Source organism: Cavia porcellus, unplaced genomic scaffold (genome assembly GCF_034190915.1).
Source record: "Cavia porcellus strain 051 isolate PalLab524CR breed Dunkin Hartley unplaced genomic scaffold, mCavPor4.1 scaffold_27, whole genome shotgun sequence".
NCBI classification, from domain to species: domain Eukaryota; kingdom Metazoa; phylum Chordata; class Mammalia; order Rodentia; family Caviidae; genus Cavia; species Cavia porcellus.
In genome coordinates, this window is record NW_026947510.1 from 41,524,886 (window position 1) to 41,544,623 (window position 19,738).

The 19,738-nt window shown below is 35.9% G+C and overlaps 1 protein-coding gene across 1 annotated transcript in view; it reads right to left on the reverse strand.

The window, feature by feature from the left end:
* Positions 1-19,738, reverse strand: part of Slc15a5 (solute carrier family 15 member 5) — an 87,179-nt gene that overhangs the window by 46,500 nt on the left and 20,941 nt on the right. Inside the window, exons 4-5 of the mRNA XM_063237580.1 lie at positions 11,889-12,106; positions 7,398-7,584 (exon numbers count right to left, since the gene is read on the reverse strand). Coding sequence (XP_063093650.1) covers positions 7,398-7,584; positions 11,889-12,106 — 405 coding nt within the window. The remainder of the gene's footprint in view (positions 1-7,397; positions 7,585-11,888; positions 12,107-19,738) is intronic.

Sequence of the window (19,738 nt, forward strand, 5' to 3'; positions counted from 1 at the left end):
ATTTGCAATTTTCTCTTGCAACAATATATAATATTAAAAATGGATATATTAAGATTATTTAAATATTGGCTAAATTTGTTCACTGAAAAACTATCATGTTTCTATGGGCTGCCTGATGTATGAGTCTGTAATGTGTAAGCTCATAATCAGAAGTATGAAATTCTTTTGAGTCCTTGAGAAATTCCTCTGGGATCCTTGATTTTGGAAAATTTCCTATTCCAGAAAACCACATGAAAGCACATTTGTGTCCATGTACCAACTATATAGTGGCAGCTATGATTTTATTGTCTTATTTATATTTGCTGTATTTAGAGAAGATATTTCTCACTTATTATAAAAAAGGAAAGAAAAGAATCAAATCCATGCAGTTTAGAATGAAAAGTGTGAAATCACAACAGATCCTACAGAAATCTGGAACATCATTAATATGTGCTTTGAGGAACTGCACTTGAATAAGATGGATGGTATAGAAGACAAGTGCAGAATCCTAGACACGTATGAGTTACCAAAGTTGAATTAAGACGTTATACAAATTCTAAATGAGTCAGTGAAATTGAAGACATAGTTAGAAACTGACCAATGAGGAAAAGCTTATGTCCTGATGGATTCACTGCTGAATTTCACAAGAGATTTAGAGAAGATCTAATGCTACTACTCCCCAAACTCTCTAATGAAATTGAGAGGGAAGGAATAACTCATTCCTGGAATGAGAATTACCCTGACATGAAAATCAGAAATTGGTCCAACTGAAAAAGAGAACTACAGGCCAATCTCCCTGATGAATATAGAAACAAAAATTCGCAAAAAACACTGGTAAACAGAATGCAGCAAATCATTAAGAAGATTATAAACCATGATCAAGTTGGATTCATCCCAGGGATGTAGGGATGGTTTAGCACACCCAAAAGAGTAAATGTAATAAGGCATATCAACAGAGCCAAAGACAAAAATCATATGATCATCTCAATAGATACAGAAAAAGCTTTTGGCAAAGTCCAAATCTATTCATGACAAAAATCCTCCAGAAAATTGAAATAGGCGGTCTTTATCTCATTCTATGACAAACCAACAGCCAACATCAAACTAAGTGGTCAAAGACATCTTTTACAATATCATTAAAAGAAGAAAAAAAAAGAGAAATACTTAGGAATCAATTTAACAAAAGTAGCAAAAGACCTTTAAGTTGAAAACTACTGTACCCTAAAAAAGGAAGTCAAAGAGAATATTAGAGAATGGAAAGATATCCCCTGTTGTTGGGTAGGAGGAAACAGCATAGTTAAAATGGCCATACTCCCAAAATTGTCATACAGATTTAATGCAAATCTGATCAAAAAACCAATAGCGTCTTTATAGAACTAGAGAAAATAAACCTAAAATTCATTTGCAGTCAGAAGAGACCTAGAATAACAAAAACAATCTGGGCAACAAAGGCAAGGCCAGGGGCATCACAATCCCTGACTTAAAATTATACTATAAAGCTACTGTGATAAAAACAGCATGGTAGAGGCAACCAAGCAGACTAAAGATCAATGGAACAGTTTAGAAGATGCAGAAACAACTCTGTACACACTCAGTTGCCTGATCTCTGACAAAAGGGCAAAATATGTGCACCGAGGAAAGATTTTAATAAATGATGCTGGAAAAACTGGTTTTCCACACGCCAAAGATTTAAACTAGACCCATGTGTCTCAACATACACTAAACTATAATTGAAATAGTTCAAAAATCTAAATATTAAAGTGGAAACACTAAATCTACTGGAAGAGAGAATAGCAGAACTCTTAAAGACATAGGTATAGGCAAAAACTTTAAGAACAAAACTCTGATCACATAGGAACCATCATAAAGCATCAACAACTGGAATCTCATCTTTTAAAAAGCATTTGCATAGCAAAAGAAATCATCAAGAAATTAAAGAGGTAGCTCACAGAGTGGGAAAAACTTTTTTTCCAACTATTTCTCAGACTAACATCTTACATGTATAAAGAACTAAAAAAATCAGACTTCCCCTAATTTAAAGACCCAATCTAAAATTGGGCATCTGAAATGAATAGACACTTCCCAGATGAAGAAGTATAAATGACAAATAAATATATGAAGAAATGTTCAACATCATTGGTCATCTGAAGGATTCAAATGAAAGCAATACTAAGATCCCATCTCACTCCAGAAAGAATGACTGTCATCAGGAAATCAGCCAATAACAAAGGCTAGTGGAGTTATGGGAAGAAAGAAAGTCTTCTGCACTGCTGGTGGGTGTGTAGACTGGTACAACCACTGTGGAGATCTGTGTGGAGACTCCTCAAAAAACTAAGACTAGAAGTTCCATTTGATGCAGCAATTTCCCTTCTTAGTATCTTCTTGGAAGAATTAAAAGCATCACACCACAGGGTGATATGAACACCCAAATTTATAGTGGCAGTTTGTAATAGCTAAATCTTGGAAACAGCCCAATGCCTATCAACTGATAAGTGGATAAAGAAAGTGTGTTTTTAAAATATACAATGGATTATTCATCACAAAGTGGAATGAATTTGAGACATTTTGAGGTAAATGGATGAATCCTGAGACCATACTCTTAAGTGAAGTAAGTCAGGCACATATGTTCGAATATTACATGATTTCTTCGATATGAGAAACTGAAAGTGTAAAGGGGCACAATATATGATAGATATTGTGAAATCAGAAGAAAATGTTTAAATGAGAAGGGTGTTAGGGAAGGGGAAAGATGGAAGGGAAAAGAAAAAGAAAGAGAAGGGGCCGGGGATTTAGCTTAGCGGCATAAGCAACTGCCTTGCAAGTGCATGGTTGTGAGTTTGATGCCCGGTACCGATAAAAAAAAATAAAAATTAAAAATTAAAAAAAAAGAAAAAGAAAGAGAAAAAAATGGGAACAAAGGTTTTGTAAATAAGGAGGGGAGGGGAGTTGAAAGGAGGGGAGAGGAATGGAAAAAAAAGCAAAATCAAGATATATCATGTGCAAGTACAAATCCCCTATGATTAATGTGATCATCATCTATATCAACTATACCAATTAATTAAAAAAGAATGCATTAATTAATTGAAAAAGAATATATTTTAATTTCATTTTTCTATTAGTCGTGTATTTCTGTGTTTGATCTGATTTACTTCTTTGTTTTTCTTTAGATGACTGGAACATTTGTGTTTTAATTTCTGAATATGGAAAGGTAACTCATTTACATAGAAATCAGATACACTCTTGTATTTCTATTTAGGATCAAGTATTATGCAGATGATATTCTAGATTATTTACTTTGTCTCAAATTTAATTCCAATGTGATGTTAATGTTAAGACCTGAAAGCCTAATGTGGTTTAATTAAATGAAAACTGAAATGAAAAACTGTTTCATATTAGATATTTTCAAGTGCCTTCTATTAAGTATTGTGCGCTGGGTATATACAATATATAATGTTTCTTGGTGAAATTTGTAAGTTTGAAATTTTATAGAAAAATAATTTTGCACAAGATAACCCTATTTTGAATGAAATTCCCTTTGAGTCAGTTTTTAGTATAGCAGTCACTTTGGTTCCAACCCAAAGTGGAACTTTATCTGATAGTCAAGTATTAGAACCAGTAGAACATACTAGTTATGCATAAAGAAACTTTGGCTAATATGTATCAGAAAAGACCTTTAACTGTAATTTGCATTTTCAGGTTACTTTAAAGAAGAAAGTCATACAGACATTTGAATATATGTCAACTACATTTCAGTTTAAATGATATTTAAAAACCAAGATAATTGCTACCTACTGTGTTGTGCACTTCTTTGTGTAAGAATTAATAACAATCTTAATTAGGCTAATTTTAGTCAGGTTAATAGTTGTGTGTGTCAGCTCTACTAAATGCTGCATTCTGCAGTATTTTATTTATTGTTAAGGAAAAGAAATGCTTATGATGTAAATATTTTTGAAGGGAAAAAGGCTAAAATGAAATATGACCAATTATAATGGAGGATAAATCATAATATCACTTATAATATGTTTTTGAGTAATTAAGGTTGACTTTTAATTGAGTAAATCTACACAAGTGTAACATTAGGGAAATATAATCTGGATAAAATACTCATAGTATATTGTCTGCCTTTCACAGTTCTGAAATATTTAGAGGTATTTATTTGGCAGGGGTGAGATGGGGCGTCTGTTTTTTAAAATAGCTTGCATGTACGCCTTTCATTCGGTAATGAACTCAAGAATGTCATAGCTTCAATCATTGTATTCTTTTTCACTGTGTTGTTTATGACTTAAAGAAAATAGGTTTTATTTTTCTTTTATGACAGTTTTGGTTTGACCAAGTAGATGAGATTTCCCCATTTGTTAGGCCTGGTTTGGGTTATGATCTTACATGTCAAGCACTAGCCAGTGACACTGTCTTGATCGTTCCCTCCCCATAGATGTGACAGTCTCTGGAATGAGGATGTCCGAATATGGAAGGATGTGAGAGAGAGTGAGATGGGACTTCTCATTGTGTTGGCAAAAAGAGCTTTGAGTTTACATCATGGTGCTCATTGGAAATAGCAGTAACTGTTTCAAATGAGCACAGGTAATTTAACTTCCATCATGCCATGCTATGTACAGCTGGTGGATAGGATGATAGTAACAATGATGATATTAACAAGAGTAGCGATATCATAGTGGCCTTAAAATTAGAACAACTGAGTTCAAATGACACTACCTTTTTTACCCTTGGTTTATTAAATAATGTAATACTTATATGAAAGTTTCTGGGTTCAAACTAAGAAGTCATAAATACATATTCTTCAATAATTTATACACATATATTTCACCCACATTTTCAGACACTTGAGTTCAAAGGAAATTTTAATATTAGATGTATTCAATTTGTAAATTAGAATCAAAAAGTACCATAGGTTTGTACTTTCATGTCCTGATAAAACTTGTTACTCTTTCATAATCATAACAAGATTATGGAAAACTTAAGCAAATATCTATCTTAAATGATGCATATTATCATACTTTTATAATCCCATAGCAAAATATTATGCAAATAAATGTACAAGTATGCAAATAATTGAATGAATGGAGTAGAGTTTAGAAACAACTTAATTCAGAGTTTTGCACTCAGTGGACATAGCTTAATCTTTTTGAAGTGAATCTTTCATTTTAAAATGTTTTTCTGGGGCTGGGAATTTAGCTCAGTGGCATAAGTGTCTGCCTGGCAAGTGCAAGGTCGTGAGTTTGATCCCCAGTACAAAAAATAAATAAATAAAAATAAAAAATAAAGAAATAAAGCTTTAAAAAATAAATAGAATGTTTTTCTGTGCAACAAGTGTTGTTACCAATTTTGAAGGCGAATATTTAGTTCATCAGTAACACCAAAGTATCTAGTATATGAGATAATTCTGCCTAACTCTATCCGGTAAAAAAATCACATCTTTCTTTAAGAATAGTGTGATTTTAAATATGAGAAGAGGAACACTGTCAAAAAGAAAGTTGCTGAAATTATAGTGAAATTAAGCCATCTGATCTTCAGGAAGGATTTCTATTCCAGTTCTTGTAGTCATAGTGTATAGTATACTTTTCAAAAGTAGTCCAGATTTTTAAATTTTTAGTAATCATCATCGTTTGGAAAGTCAGACTGAGATATTTTATGGTATTGTTCAAAATTGCAAAGATTTTTCACAGTTGGCAAAATAAATACATCCCCATTTTGTCCCACCTGCATTCTATTTCAAAAGTGAAGTTGCTGAAGGTATTTACATATCATATCTTGCTTTTCTTTTTTATCTTAATAGCCCCCAAGACAATATCAGGCATGCAGTAAATACTGATTTTTAAATTTCTACACAGTCAAGCAAAAAAAGCACTTTTTAATAATTCAGAGACCCTCAAAACCTCTCTGCTAATCTCTATAGCAACAAATATAGATAAACTTACTGGATAAGAAATAAAATTTAAAAGTTATATAATACAGGCCTCTATAGTTGAAAATAATGAAATAAACTACAGTGAACTTAGGTACTTTGAGTCCTAGCGCCCCATCCAAAACAAACCAACAAACAAACACCGCATTTGTGGTGTGATCTGGAATAATCGTTGATGCAATTGGTAAGCATTCATTAAAATATAACTTCTATAATCCAAGAAATAGTAAGAAGTATGTGTAACGAGAGGCTTACATAGTCTCTCTGTGCAGACAGTATTTTAAAAGAAGGGAATAAGAACAAGTCAACCAGAAGACGTCCTTGTGCATGCCTGACCTTGACTGGTTCCATGGGATGACCTCTCACCGAGGAAGTAAGATGTTAAGTTAGCATCGTATGATTTTTCTACATTTCAAACTCGCTTTGCTTTCCCCTTATGCCCAATAAACAATTAGATATGTACACTGCAAATGATGACTCATAAGAGCAACTAACTTCTATAGTGATTTCAGCAGGGTCAAGACTGTTTTGAACACTAATGTCCACCCAAGTGCTTTCAAAATTATTATACAACAGAAAGATCCATGATTTATCTAAGTTATGTGCTCCAGAGGGGTGGGGTGTAGCCGGGTGGCGGGGAGTAAACTACAGACGGGAGAGATGAAGTGCTTTTTCTCAAAGTCACCCAGTAACAGTTAATCGGCAAAGCAGGAGCCAAAATCTAAGTCCCTGATTCTGTTTCTTCTGCACCCGTATCTGTCCTCTTGTTCCATGACAAGCATCTCAGAGAACACAGCAAAGTGGAGGGCAGTGTGACCGGAAGGTACTTAGCTTCCTTCTCTCCCATTTCATTTGAAGACATTTCATGTGATGGTTTATTGATCCTGTCCTGAGTAACACATCTGTGTTCATTTTTTCCCATAAACCTTATGCAGTCATACTGCGTTTCAACTCTACCCTTCCTATACAGCTTTTTCGAATTTTGAGACAAGTTCTTACTTAGGTGCTATGCTGCTCAGGTTGGACTAGAACTTGCAATCTTCCTGCCTCAGCCTCCCAGATTACTGGAATTAAAGATGTGTGCCACCACACCTGGCTTGTGTTCATTTTAATGAACCTGAATAGTTGATTTGGGAGTAAGGATTGCTATACTGAAGAATGGACCAGTTAGCGGTGTTGGAAATTTTACTGTCACTTTATATTATATATGGCTTCTGAGAAGGCATAAAAGACTCATTAGAAAATGAGATCCTCTTGTCTGGCTAGAGATTTGGGAAGCTGGATGTCATCACTCATAAGTTCACCTTCTATTAAATGTGTAAAAGTCTGACCCTACTTAGCCAAGTGTCTCTTTCTTTCTTTTTCTTTCTTTCTTTCTTTCTTTCTTTCTTTCTTTCTTTCTTTCTTTCTTTCTTTCTTTCTTTCTTTCGTTCTTTCTTCTTATTTATTTAGAAAAAGTTGCAGGCAATTCATTTGAAATACAAGTTGTACTTACTAATACATGTTGACAGAAATGGTCCGTCTTTCTTCCAGGAAAACAGGCAGGCACTGAAGTACTCCATGAAAGGAACCAGAATTAATAATGGCAGGTTGCTGACGGCATTCATCACTGCAATTGGCAGAAGAAATCCATCCAAATTGAGGTTGGAATGCATGGTTTGCAGATAATATCCAGAAGGAATCTGCATTCAAGGGAGGAGGCAGACATCCAAACAAAGACAGTGGCTTAACTTTTAAGAAAGTGTACTCTGTTAGACGCCCTGTCCCTTGTTGTCTGTACTCTGTGACAGAGGCAGAGTGTCCCCCAGTTCTTCAACATCACAGTCATGAGTTGACAAAGGGTCTTTAAACAGGAAGGACCCTGTTTTGTTTATAGGCTGTACTACTGTGTCTCTATGGGGAAGGCTTGTCTTTTAGTTTATCTTAATTTTCCCATGAAGAGTATTGGTGGCCTTCTGTGCTTAGGGTGACACAAAGAAATCAAATCACTTTCATATGCATAAAATGATTTCATGAACATTAAAGCAAAAAAGAATAGAAATATATTAAGAATATCTATTTTTACCCTGTTAGAAAAAAAATGAGACTTGGAATATATCTTTTAAATAACATCTAGTTTGGTGGTAAAATAGGAATAATGCTTTTCCTGACGGGCGGAGTAAAGTAGATACACGGTACTTGTTGTAGGTTGTCTTCCTGGCCTCCCTAGATTGGCCTTGCTTTCAATGTGAATCAAAGAACATGAGAAAAAAAATAGTAAACCTTTCTCTGTGTGTGTTCTCATCTAAACTAACTGTACAGTATGAGAGGATGACAAAGGACACTCCATGAAAAATGTCTGTATAATCAAGAAATAGATAAGAAAATTAAAACAAAAACTCTTCTGCTTCACTACAACCCTCAATGTATTGTTAGAATTGTTTTCCCCGTTTGTGAAGAAATCTAAATGCTAACTAAATCTCCAGTGCTAACTTACAGCCTCTCCATGGTGCCACGCCTTGTTGTAGGTGATGACATCAGTACAAAACATTGTGCCTTGTAAAACAGGCGTCTCATCCAGGACTTTTGATACAATCATCGCATCATCATTAATGTCATTAGTTCATAGTATATCTTTTATTGAGGGTGTATATACTAGGGAATCTAGGGCCTTCACATTGAGCTATATCTCCAGCCCTTTTTAATTTTTTATTTTGAAATAGGGTCTTGCTATGTTATTAAATTGCTGAAATTATGCTAGAATTATGATCCTCCTGTCTCAGCCACCCACAGTGTGGAGTTTACATGCATGTGCTATCCTGTCTGGTTGTGCGTAAATACCTTCAATTCCTGGTGACACACAAAGCTACTGAGAGGCAGAGAGTTTTCTCTCTCCTCTGGCCAACCATGTCTTTTCTGGGAGGAGTAGGGTCTCCAAACTGTTTTTCTTACAGTGCAAGAATTGCACTTAGTGTTCCTGGGAGAGCAGCCCCGCTTAAAAACCAGATCATAACTTCTGACTTTGAGCCTTCATTAACTCCTTCCATCTAATCAATTGCACACTTTGGAGGGTGTAAGGAAAATCAAAGTCACAAGGTCAGAACACCTATTCAAAGTTCACCAATTGCAAAATGAGTCTTTGGCTGTCTCAACTGCCCAGGCATGGAACAGGACCACCTCTTCACTAAACATTTAAAAACAAAATCTACATAAGACTTGTCCTTGATATAATTTACTTCCAATTTTAATTTGACCCTAAGGCTAATAAACAAGAATTGTTTTAGTCGAGTACAGATAGCCACAGTGAAGGAATATTAGCTAGTCTGTCCTACTTTAATAAAATTATTAAGCACGTATCTCCCCATCAGAGGGCAATGATGTATTTTTTTTAAAGTGTTGACTCCAGGACAACTTGAAGACTGAAAGGCTCCTAGCACAACTGGGAAGCTTCTGTTACTGATTTCAAATGAGAATTATTGTTAATAGGAATAAAGTTATTATCGGCATGAATCACAGACACAGAAACCTGTTAACTTAATAATGTGGCAAACGTACTATTAATCTTTAGTGAAGCAATATTAATATATTGCCTAATCTACAAAAAGGCTGCAGTGTCTTGAAAGCTTGAAATCATTTCTGTTTCTGCCTCAAGTTCTGAAATCATCCCCTTTTAAAATTTTAAATACTTTTATTTCATACAAGCCTCTAAGGATTCAGAAATAATTGCTGTCAATAGAGATTCATTTTCACTTCTGAGTGGCCAGTAATGTCAAATGACAACCCCATCGACCTTAATATCAACATATTTTAAATGTATGCCTTGGAACTGAAGGTCAATAATAGCTACTAAATTTAAAATATGGAATTTTATGACGCTTCATTCTTAGTACTTTGATTGGCTTTGTACTGGTGATTATTTTATCTGGAGGCGAAACCCAGTCTCAGCCTGTTATAGTGGATGTTTCCTCTGACTCCCTGGAGAAGTATGATCTAACATTTGCTTTGAAGTTTCCAGCATAAGAGTACTGTACATAATTTTGGAGCCTATATTAGAAATTTTTAACCCAGTGCAGGAGAGCCATTGTGCATAAAGCAAAATAAAAGCTTTGATTTCAGTCCTAAATTAGGATGACTGTTCTGTTGTACACTAGCAACTTATATGTTACCTAATGTTACTGAGCCTCAGATTTATGAAAATAATATCAGTAAGCTAGCTGTGGGGATTAAGTTAGATACCAAGAAGCCATCATTTAGAAGCTATGGCACATAATAGGTGATCAATGTGCAGTGTACTGGATAACTAGATTTGGTAAGATGCATAAAACTACTCTCACAAAATTGATTGCATTGAATTCAAATTAAGAACTATGTAATTTGCAGAGAAATTTCAGACAGAGCGAAAAAGGACCACTTATCACTGCATTAGAAAGATAAGGAATTAGTGACTTGGGCAATTTGCATTGAAGATTTTGAGGCAAGTTGTGGATCACAGTAGTTTTGTATCCATTAGTTTTTCCATTTGAAGGTTTTTTTTATTGTATTAGTGTTCATATGTATGGGCAATATTTCCACTGGGTTTTGTGTTAGTGTCTAGAATGAAGGGGAAGCCTGGCTAGTTCTCTTGCATTGTTTAGACCAAGGATCGGCACACTTTTTAGTGAAGGACCAGATGGGAAGTTTGTCCACATCTGGTTCTTTGGCAGCTGCTCAATTCTGCTGCGTTAGTGTGTGAATACGAAAAGATTTAACAAATCAATGAATGTGGGCAATGTTTAGATAAAACTTTATTTATGGGCACTGAAATTTAAATTGCATATTATTTTCACATGCCACAAAATATTCTTTTGATTTTTTTCCCTAAAAATGTACAGTCCTTTTTAGCTTGCAGATACAATGAAATAAGCCATGGACTGAATTTGGGCTGGAGGCTACTAGTAGTGTGCCAACCCTGGTGGACAGGAGCAGCCATTGTTCTAAGAGTAAGAAGGTTTGTTCTGCTTTTCCTTTTGCTGTTATTAACTGTGACCTGCCATCCCATTTCTCACTCAAAAATCACTTAACTTGTGGGAGCCTGCTTACTCTTCTTTTTTTTTTTTTTTTCTTTTTGAGACTAGGTCTCACTGTGTGGTTCAGGCTGGTGTTGGGCTCACTTTGTAGCCCAGGCTGGTCTTGAACTTGCCACAATCCTCCTGCCTCAACCTTCCAAGTGCTGGGATTACGGGAATGCACCACCATGCCTATCCGCCTGCTTACTCTTTAACAAGTGAGGTTGCTAATAAGTTAATCTTTAAATTTCTTTGCACCTTTCTGTTCCGTGACGGGTAGAATGTAGTTTACTCACTGATGCATACAGCTCCTGACTTCCAAGTTGGGAGTTAGCAACAAAGAAGGTCCCAAGTTTGTTCAAACACTTTTATAAACGTCTATTTTTTCCCTAAAAATAATTTACTTTTGGATCATAGCTACATTCAAATATTTAAAAATCGTGTATGTCTATAAAAGATACTTTGAGCTTAGAAGTTTTGCTTTTGATTTCCACACAGCATAAGCCCGATTCCCCAAGGAATTAACCCAGTGGGTGGGTGACAATCACTTGCTCATTAGTGCTTATATCTAACTGCATGGTGGAGGTGGTACTCAAATCAGGCAGTTTAGCTACTTGTTAGTACCACTTTTTAAAGATTTAGTGAAGGAGGGAAGCAGCACCTTTGGCTAATAGGTGGGTTGGTAATTGCCTATAGATCTAATATTTTCACTCTGCTTATAGCTGCATTCTGAAGTATTGTTGATGCCTATCACCAGACACCTACAATTCTACAAAAGCAGCACCTGTCCACGGGTTCCTCAGATACAGCTCTTCCTGACTCTGCTTAGTTTTTGAAATGAGAGCTTGTAAGAATAAGAAGCCTTTGTAGAAGTGATATTGGGGATAAAGTCCAGATCTACTAATGACATTAGCAGGCAGTTACTACACTGTTTTGTGATAGTACTTGATACTGTTCCTTACCTGCATGACACACATTCTGTGTAGGATTTGAAAAGTGAAGAGGGGGAGAAGAGTGAAGAAAAATTTCATGTCTTCTACGTGAGGCTCACTGTAGCAACCACCATTTTTTTTCTTGGCATGGTCCAACCAGCTTGCCACATCTCTGCTCAAATGGTAACCTAGGCAACTTGTTTTCAGTGCACTGACAAACACCCCAAATATTATCAGGAGGGAGCAACCTGCAAATAATTGTAGATACTATGCATTAGTGTAGGTATTGCTCCTCAGTTTTCCTGGATGTCAATCAGATGACAATGACAAGGATGAAGGCAATAGAATGATTGAGTAGGTTTTAGCACCCAAGGGGTTGAATTCAAAGGAACAAGCTTCTGACAAGGATTCTGGCATCCTGATGACCAGCCCAGGGTGGCGCCTGACAGTTGATGTAAAAAATGAAAAAGCTAAGATCAATGGAAACATATTAAAAAGGAAAGAAAGGTGACAAAATAAAACACCAAAGTAAAGACTTTCAGAATCTCTCAGAAGTCTCTAACTTATTCATTAATGAATAAGATAACTTGAACTTTCTTTTACATCCTTAACACAAAAAGCCAGGATTAGTTTTTTAAATAAATCATTATATAAATAATCTGCACGTGGCAGGTAGAAGGCGGTTTCTTATTTTGACACAGAGATGAAGGGAAGGGTATTGTTCTCTTTGACTTTATCCTTGAGTTTCAGACATAAGGTTAAACTTTGAACTCTTTAAATGACTTTATGAATGTTGATAGCATTAGTAAAAGTTCAAATTGGATTAGCTGGCTTTTGACTTTTCCAGTAGTTTCCTTTGGGTTTATATGCTTGTCACTTTGACACCAGAAACATTTTATTTCCTTGGTTGTTCACAGTTACTTGCTGTGATTCTTACTGTTGGAACATGATTTGTAACCTCATTGTTGCTTCCTTTATGATTTTTCTTTTTTGACTCCATTAGGACTTCCTGATACTATGACAGATAAGAGTCCCACACACGTTAGTAGTCATCTGTGACACTGTTCTGCTTTTTCCTAGCATTCCTTTTGACCACATAGATGCCTTTACAGATTATACAGACTCCAAACCCTGTAGGAAAAATGGGATAATGAATGCAAAACCATTTAAGTTTCTCTGAAGAAGTCCATGATAGACACTCAAAATATAGTTTGATCATCATCTTGAGTCTATTCAAATTTCTAATCATAATAATTTTAGATGACACACATTCTAAACTAATTCAATTAAATGCCATAGAACATTGGCTTATGTATTTAAATAAAGAATGTTTATAATGTTTCTTTTTATGGTTAGGAAGCTGGTTATATTGATTTGATCTGGTCTTTCTCTAGAGCATTGTGGTAGACTCATTATGTCATCTTTTGATTAATTGAGAAAGCTTGGGGCTTGGTAATTGAATATGGAGCCTTTCACCTCTAAGTCACTGAATCAAATCCAGCCCAAATTGGTAGTGACCAAGAATGATTACACTTGTGGCTTTTTGGTGGCCTTTGTGAAGTGTGTTTAGGTCATGTGGAAGTATGTTGGGATAATTGCTGGCAAAAAGTAGGCTCATATCTATAGTCATCATTGCTTCTCCTTGGTCAAAATTGCCAGACATCGGTGAAGGTCCAGGGACTGCTAAAACCAAGGGGACAGAAGCATCTATCTGTAGTCAAGATCTGTGTCCTTTAGACAAGGAGTAATAGGGGCTGCTTATGATTATTACAGAAAGAACTCTTCCGTCTTTGGACTTTCCTAGGTTTCCTCAATTAGTTTACTTAAGGTTTAAGCAAGATGAAACTGGAGAATTGTATTGATGAATAATTTAGAGGCTACATTTGACCATGCCTGGGCAAGAAGACTTAACTATAGGTGATTCCCTTACAATCTTGCCTTTGTAACTCTTCAACTCTTGCAAAACATGTATGGATAATAGTATTATTATTAACATTGGTACTGATTATTCTGTGTTTTCAAATAGGCTTTATTATTAGAAGACATATTTGGAGTAAGAAAGACTATTTTACCCCTCTATTTTTTTTAAAAACCAGGAAATTGTACTGAGTATGTTTTTGCACACACAATTACTTGTCTTGTATTAAAAATCACTAATTTTTTACAAAATAAAATTGTGTCTACTACTAATCCTTGCTAATCTTATTAAATAAAGCAGTATTACATATTATTCTATAGAAGGATAACTTAGACTGGTACTTCTCAAAACTGTGTTAAAAATGCGTTTTTAAAAATTTCCCAAGTGTGGGTATGATTGTAAAGTACAATCAAAATAAAATACCTAAAAAATGAAATAAAGATAGAAGACTATAAGCACTGGAATTTTCATTAGCTTGAACAGACACAAAATGCACCTTTACATAAATATTTTATACATCAGGTATATCAGGATCTGTATATATTTTGTTAATACCAAAAACAAGCAGTTCACAGATCAGCACTGCATTGTGGACCAGCCTTTGTGTTGTACTGTTGTCAGCTGAATATACACTTTGAAAGATGAGATTGTTTGGACAAAACGTATCTGATATGGTGGTATGAAGCTGTGAAAACAAAGTGGTAAAGATACAGGAAATGACTAAGTATGAATGGATCTAAAATTACTCCAGCTAGCTCAGTAAGTCAATGTAATTGATGACAAAGAAATATGAATGTAATCATTCATTCATTCATTCATTCATTCATCTTTCACAATATTTACTGAGTATCTACTTTAACCCCAAGGCTTCTCTAGAGTCTGAGATTACAGCAAAGAACAAAATCCACTAACTCCTAAGTGTTCTTTGTGGTTGAGGAGTCATTACATGGAAAATATCTACAATGAAACAAAATGGCCTTAAATAGTAGAGACCTATATAGGGTATGTGACATCTGAACTGAGGACTGAATGATTAAAAATAGGCAAGAACACTTGGAGGAAACATATGCCAAGCATATCTTGGGGTAAAAATAAACTAGAGACTCAGGAAGAGGAAAGGACAGTGAAACAGTGACTCAATGGGAAGAGGGAGGAGAAGATGAGGTCTAAGTGGTGGTCAGGAGTCAGACCACTTGGACCAAAGTTAAGAGCTTGGCGTTTATCTGCAGTATTATGGAAAACCATAAAGAAGTCTTCAAAATAATAGAGATACTATATACTGCATATTTTAGAAAAGTTATTCTAGAGTTATGGCAGTGTGAGGATGTTGGGGGACAAGTGAGGAAACTGGGAGACATGCAGGAGATAGTGGTGACATATCAATAGCATATTGTGCCAATGACTCGATTGTCAATGCAACTGGGTTAAGAGCCTCCTGGAAAGTGAACTGGATTGTTAGAGCACAAACCTCAGCAGTGGGTAATCCGTTTATGAGTTCATGGCTGAATAGGCTTGTAGGAGGTAAGGCCTAGTTGGAGAAGGGAGGTCATCAAGGAGTGATCTTGGAACTATATCTGGCATCTGGTCCTTTTTTCTATGGCTCTTTCCAATCTTTACTTCCCAGCATGCGTGAAGGGAGAAGCTTTGCTCCACTATGCCATTCTGCTATGATGTTCCTGCCTTGAAGTAGTCAATCATGGGCTAAAACCTCTGAAGTCATGAGCCAAAATAAACCTCTCCTGTTTTAAATTATATTGTCAAGTATTTTGTTCCATCAACAGGAAAACTGATTAGTGCAAATTTGCCTTTGAAAAATTAATGGAAATTATGATGTGGGAAGAGTATAAAGAAATGAGAATATTTGAAGACAACTACATTTTCTCCTCTTATACAACTGAGTAGCAGTGATTTACTGAGACAGAGAAAACATCGGTGGAGGCAGTTTGCAGTAATGAATAAGGAGTTGAGTTTTGCTCAGGTTAAGCTTCAGAAATTATTATATAACAAAATTAAAATATCAAGCAAAATGTAGAATGTATGCCTCCCAAAGTGAGAAGAGATGCCAATATGAAACTGAATATGTATGTGGCTGGTTCACAGGACATAGTGGGCAAAGAAGAGAGAGACTGAATGCTTGGTTTCCATACCAGTTAGGGAATTATCAAGGGAGAAAAGCAAGTGAAGAGACTGAGAAGAGGTAGACAATGTGCTGCCATTGTTGAAAGAAGAGGAAATCAATGAAGTAATAAATTTAAATTTATCTACAAAGAGAGCAAGCTAATAATCTATAGAAGATGTAAGTAGTGGCATTTTTATGTAAATGGATGCACCTGGAGAACATAATTTTAAGTGAAATAAATCAGACACACAAGTTTACTTTTATTTTTATATTTTATGTTGAGACAGGGTCTCTCTATGTAGTGTGGGCTGATCTTGAACTTGATATGTAGCCCAGGCTGGCCTCAAACTTAGGGTGATCTTCCTGCCTCAGCCTCCTGAGTGCTTGCATTACAGGCATGCACCATCATACCTGGTAGATGCACAAGCTGAAATATCATTTGTTTCCTAATATGAGAAGCCCAAAGTGTAAAAAAGGAAAAAAAGAAAAGACCAATATTAAGAAGTAGGAAAATCATTTTCAAATGGGAAAGGGAAGGAGAAATGGAGGCAGGATGGGGGAAGGAGGGGGAAAAGGATTTTAAAAATTTGAAAAACATGTAACTAGTTTTTGCAAATGCGGAGAGGAAGAAGAATCAGTGGGAACAGGGAGGCAGGATAGGAGATGAGGACAAAAAAATTGGGATGTGTTAGGTACATGTACAAGTCTCCATGATAAATGTCATCATTATGTACTGCAAAGTGTCCTAATAAAAAAGAAACTACACAGTAACCTGTCTGCCAAGCAGAGTGGCAATGGATAGTTACCACTGAGTGACAGGATGAGTTTTCTGTTGAAATTGCCTACGTCTTCACATCATGCCTCCTCTTTGGATTAATCCTTTAGACTTAATAGTAAACTCATGACAGTTACACAAATAATTTTGGTCTCATGTAGCCTCAGCCTTAAAAAAAATCCACCATCATTATAATTCTCATTGCTTTTGTGCATCAGGAACAGAAGTGAGAACTTAGAAAAAAGATGGAATAAAAATTCAAGTGTAACTTCAAGCCCTGGTTTAAATGCCCACGGTGGATGCATCAGGTGTGCACATTTTAAAATAAAACAGATGAGCTATTTTAAACGTTTTATTGAAAAACTTAAAAATCGTAGCCATTACTATTTAAAAAAACCTTTAAGGAGGCAATTTTTCTGTTCTTTGTACGCTTAAGTCCTTGTCTGTGATGTTCTGCTTCTCTGACCTGGATCTGATCGTGAATATCTATGCTACTTAATTATAATAAAAAAGCCTACCTTGCACTCTAGATGGTAGATGCACATTTTTCCTCCTTTGGTCACCTGCCAGTTCTCAAAATTATAGCAGTGTGAAGAAATGCAAATGAAGACTGTGCTTGACAGCCAAACATAATGGAATGCACGGTCCACATTTGAAAAGTTACCTTAAAATAAAAGGTAGCATATAAAAAATCATTTCTTTAAGGTCACCTATGGCTTTGAATTACAGCTTTGAAGAATTTCCAATTTAGTCATCAGATGAGACGAAGCCAAAATTAGGATTATATGTTTCACTAGAGAGAAGATAGGCTTTTACTTCACCATAATTCAGGGAACTAATAATTTGGAAACAGTGAAAAGCAAACAAAAACAAGCAACAAACAACACCCAGATATTTACTGTATTGTACAGCCTGTTGTAAAGGAAACTACTGATGTATATTTTTGAATGCTAATTGTATTTGCAGTTAATAAATATTTTTTCTTATTATTGTCCAGAGAAACATTGCCTTATCACATGGTAAAGTTGGATGGACACGGTTTTAAGAAAATGCAGAAGCTGAGCATGGTGGTGGCACATGCCTATAATTATGGCACTCAGGAGGTTGAGACAGGAGGACTGCTGTGAGTTTGAGATCAGCCTGGATTACATAGTGAGTTCAGGCCAGCCTGAATTGTAACACAGTTAAACTGTCTCAAAAAAAGGAAAAACAAAACCCCAGAAAACAGGATATGGGAACCAAATGAATAAATGTAGGATAGTTCTATAGATGATTTGAATAAAAAAATAATATATACATATATTTCATGTGTGTATATATGTACACATATGCGTATGTATACTCATAGAACCCCAAATTGTTAAATAATTAGACACCCAGTAAAATATGAAAATAATTTTTTAATGAAAAATCAAATAACCTTCTTATATTTTGAGACCTTATGCATCTTGACCCCCTCCTTTATATTTCCAGGTGGACATGCACCACCAAGGGGTGGCTCATAGCCCACAGAGCTCTAAGAAACAATGGTGGGGCTTCTGTGGGGAATATTTTCTGTGCCTCAGAGTCTCAGTATGTAGTATAAGAAAATGGGTTCAAGTCTAAGGGAAAAAAGTTGAGTTATGGTTCTGGCTACTTTCTGTAATGTCATCAGCAAGCCAGTTAGATTATGTTTGACTTCTGTATTCAAATTAACAATAAAAACACCCTATTTCAAGGAAAGTTCAGCAAGAAAATTGTAGAAATTCCATAAATGCAAGGGACAGTATGCCATGAGGATTGCTTTTCAAGTCAATATGAAAAGCATGTTTTTAAATTTAAGAGCAATTGGAATAATTTAATAGTAATGCATATAATTGGGTTTATTCTGAAATTTTTCTCTAATTTCCAATGTATCAGAGGTGTAAACATTAGAGAAAAAATGAATAATATCAGTATTAAAGATATTAATGAATTCTTTTATAAGCTGAAAGTGAGTAGACTTTTCTACCATGACTCAAAGTCTAGAAACAATAAGAGAGTAGACTGGTAAATTTTACTATCAATATAAGTTCCAAAAAAGGATGAAACAAAGGATTCTTTAAAACTTTTATATGGGGAGGTGGAGCTAAAGATGGTGGATTGATAAGCAGCAGAAAACAGAGGCTCCCTGAGAGAGACAACTCAGATGCTTGAATAAAATATTGTGAAGAGGTCTGGACAGAGGGAGATGGATCCTCTCAATTCAGGAAGAAACTAAAGGGAAAAGAGCTGGTCAAACACCCAGTCCCAGGGCTACTATTGGAAAAGCTAAAATTAGAGGCCACAGTGGTCTTGCCAGAGCCACCCGAACTCACTGCTGTGACTCAGTGGAGCCAAGGTCACGCTGAAGTCGGAGGTTGGCGAGCCCAATGGAGAACAGATCTGGCAAGGGACCTGCACTGACCTGTGGTGAGTGCTGGGAATAAGACCCTCCCATAGGAAAGGGGGAACCAACTGGAGGACATGTTGGAAATGGGCAGGACAGGCAGGAACAAGGAACAGTAGTGACTTCAGTAGGTTGTTCCCTTCCCAGACCAGATTGGTGAGATCTGCTTGGCCTGGGTCATACCCTGGCTGGGACCCAAATAAGTCATCCCAAACCAATTCCATATGAGTGACACAACTAACACAGTGAAGGCTCACACAGGTTGACTGAACTGGAGGGGAGGGACCAGCATATTCCACCCCTGTTTGCACCTCAATGACCAACAGCAAACTGGAGAGGGCAGAAATCCCTAGCCAGCATGCTTCAGAAGAAACATAACCACATGGAAAGGGGCCGGAACCTCCTCTATACACCTGTATGGAAGAAATAAAAAACATGACGAGAAAGAAATAAGAAAAAATCCCCAACCCCCAACCCTGAGAACATTGATCCAGGAGAGGTAAATACAAAAGAGACTGAGGGCAGAAAACATGTAATATCAGACATGGCACCAGTGGACATAAGGAGATATCTTTGGGACCTTGTAGCACAAGCTCAAAAGTAAAATATTTAATCTACTAAAGCAAGATATAAATAGAGTAATAAAAGAAATGCTAAGCAC